This window comes from Antrostomus carolinensis, unplaced genomic scaffold, assembly GCF_000700745.2.
Source record: "Antrostomus carolinensis isolate BGI_N321 unplaced genomic scaffold, ASM70074v2 scaffold1218, whole genome shotgun sequence".
Classification (NCBI taxonomy): domain Eukaryota; kingdom Metazoa; phylum Chordata; class Aves; order Caprimulgiformes; family Caprimulgidae; genus Antrostomus; species Antrostomus carolinensis.
In genome coordinates, this window is record NW_010333479.1 from 24198 (window position 1) to 27447 (window position 3250).

At 39.0% G+C, this 3250-nt stretch overlaps 1 protein-coding gene across 1 annotated transcript in view; it reads right to left on the reverse strand.

Annotated features, from left to right (window-relative positions):
• Window positions 1-3250, reverse strand: part of SH3GL2 (SH3 domain containing GRB2 like 2, endophilin A1) — a 17099-nt gene that overhangs the window by 5338 nt on the left and 8511 nt on the right. The window contains exon 5 of the mRNA XM_010173856.2: window positions 1700-1803. Within this exon, the coding sequence (XP_010172158.1) occupies window positions 1700-1803 (104 nt within the window). The remainder of the gene's footprint in view (window positions 1-1699; window positions 1804-3250) is intronic.

The following is a 3250-nucleotide window of genomic DNA, read 5'->3' on the forward strand; positions in this document are numbered from 1 at the left end:
CCCAGCTCCCTCAGCCTTTCCTCAGAAGGGAGATGCTCCACTCCCTTTATCATCTTCGTGGCTCTACGCTGGACTCTCTCAAGCAGTTCCCTGTCCTTCTTGAACTGTGGGGCCCAGAACTGGACACAATATTCCAGATGTGGCCTCACCAGGGCAGAATAGAGGGGGAGGAGAACCTCTCTCGACCTACTAACCACACCCCTTCTAATGCACCCCAGGATGCCATTGGCCTTCCTGGCCACGAGGACACAGTGCTGGCTCATGATCATCCTGCTGTCCACCAGCACTCCCAGACCTTTTTCCCCTACACTGCTCTCTTCTAGTAGATCATTCCCCAACCTATATGGGAACCTGCGGTTGTTCCTGCCCAGATGTAACACCCTACACTTGCCCTTATTATATTTCATTAAATTTTTCTCTGCCCAGCTCTCCAGCCTGTCCAGGTCTTGCTGAATGGCAGCACTTAATGGCAGAAACTTAAAGCAGCATTACTGATGGTTTAGCAGAAGTTTCAAAAGGGCAAAGGATTATCTGAATTTATACAGGAAGAGAAATCTGTTGCAGAGAGAGATATGTTTACTTTATGGCATAAGTTACCAACTACAGAACAACAAACCTGCTCCTGAGGATTTTTTAATGCTTCTGTAAATCAAAGTATTCATTTGAAAGTGCTGAAAATCATTCTGTTTGCTATTTGACAGTACTGCAAACTGTATCCAGAAACAGTCTGCTAGGCAGCCTACCTATGAAGACAAGTGCTGCTCCTAATTGCAAGGAAATTTTAAGACTTAGAACCGGGTGAAGGTTACAGACTGTGCTGACAGACCCATTAGTGCCAGAAATTAGATCTACACTAATGACATCAGAAAACAGCAAAGAATCACTCATTATTAAAAAGCTGCCTTCACATGGTATGTGAACAGTATCTGCTCTTGGGAATTATGGTCAGCTTTTAGGAAGTCTTCCAGAACTATGTGGACTAAAGAAATCCTTCCTGTATGTCAAGTTTCCCTGAAGAAGGATGTGTGGAGGGGAAAGATGATGAAGTTTTACAAATGTTATTTTCTTCTTTTCAAGGAGGTATAGTCTGTTTTGTGTTGACAGAAACAAAACCTCTAAACTACAAATTCTAAAATTATGTTAAAAAGATATTGTATCAATTCTGAGATAGCATTCATAGAAAAGGGGATGGAAGAGGTAAACTCAGTTAAGCCTTGCATTAAATTTCATCTGATAATAAAGATGGAAAAAAAGGAGTATTTAATTAAGTGGCAAATTAAGATCTTCAGGTAGACGAGAATGTAACAAGATACTCTTTTTCAATAGTAATCATTAACATCTTTTCTCAGAAAGACTACTTCGTGAATACATGCAGGAATGGTAAGGAATCCAAAGTTGTAAGTCCCACTTGCTCCCAATATTTAGAAACCCTTGCTTTCAGTTAAATCACATTTAGCAGCTTTACTGAGCTGAGATGCTTTCCTGAACTCAGTCCTCATTCAGATACACTCAGAAGCATATAGATCTCCAAAACACATAAACCTCAGCTTTGCCTGATCAATTTGCCTAATGATTTTGCCCTTGTTTTCATCACATACAATTACCAAGTTGCAAAAGGTAAGTGTTGCATTCTAGTAATAGAATTTCTGCCTCTGTAAAAAAAACCCCAAACGATTCAACAAACTTCAAAGTGCCTTACCTGTCTTCCAGCTTAGAAGTAACTCGCTGTAGGATCTGCATGGCCTGCTTGTGGTACTCCAGCTGGGCTTGTACAAGAGCAGAAAGCTGGCTCACTTGTTCAATCTGAGGATTGACATTAAAACATCAGATCTTAGGCAAGTGCTAACAGCTCAGCGATAGCAAGTAAAGATCACTGTCACAATGACACTGCAAAGGCAGTTTTATTTATTTCTCTAAAACTTGATTAATCTTAGCAGTTTGTAAATCATTACGTATCAGTCTTTATTCACTACCATGTCTGGTTATAACCTGATCTGGAATAGTAACATAACTTTTCTCCACCGATCATCTCCATGGCTGATTTGCATGAACAGCAGCCTACAGACCTGCCTCATTCAGCAAATACTATGAAAGTAAAAATGAGACTGTAATGAGAGCATAATACGCTTTCATCCTCCCTGCCTTTGAGGGACACAAAACCATAGGGACTATGGTCATGCTTCTCTTGTTTTCTGGCCTGTGAAGCAGACCAAAATAGGAAGATACTACATACTCTTGGATGCAGAGTATTTGTAGTGAAGGCAGATAGCATTCTACTTCATGAGGGGAAAAAACCTCAAAACTCTTGTAGGAGCAATGCAATTGCTAGCAGTTTCCATAATACACAATGCCACAACGGTGTAATGCAGGCCAGTGCTGTCTGGCCATACGGGGTTGGATGTTGCTACAGGGATTAAAACCACAAACTTCTTATACTTCTTTTATTTCAGCACAGTTATATTTAATTTCTAATATGCAAATATTTTCAGGCTTCTTATAGGCCCTCTACAGCAATCTGGTAACAAAAATGAAGAATTAAATTAGGTGTGTATTTAAACTGTAAATAAATCAAATAACTTACTTCAACAGAAATTTTTAAACTGACTTTCCTTCAACCACATATTCTGTAAGACAGACTTCAGCTGAAATATTTTTTTCCTCCAAAAGAGATAAATTTTTATTCTTGCTTGATTTTACAGTTTCAACATTAATTATAAATAGAAGATTAAAACAATCTAATACATGCTCAATCCTAAATCAGTCTGTAAGCAAAAAATACACTGCCAAGTCAGATTTGAGCAGTCACCTTAACTTTAGATTTCCTATTCACTATTCTGTCTGATCACAGCAGAGACCATGGGGTGGTGAGTTCATCATCTCTGATCTTTACCAATCCTCTCAGCAGCCCACACATTTGAGCAAAAGCCTTGGCTCAAACCCTAAAACCATAGCTAAGTAAAAGTCATAACTTACATTTACATAATTCTAAGAAGGAAGATACTTTGGTTTTACCTGTGCAGCAAGGAAGCATAAAAATGCTACAGAGTATTTAAATTCTTTAGCTCAGTTACCAATAAAATACCTATAAAATTAGTCCTATATGTGCATGCTGTACTTTATTATAGCTTCTGAGCTTCTCATTGAGTCCACCAAGGAGGAAAGTGCTTCCCCATTGTACAGTGACGGTAATCTGTGGTGTCACGAATATAATAATTAGTTTTAGACTGCTTTAGACTGCCTTCACTGCTGA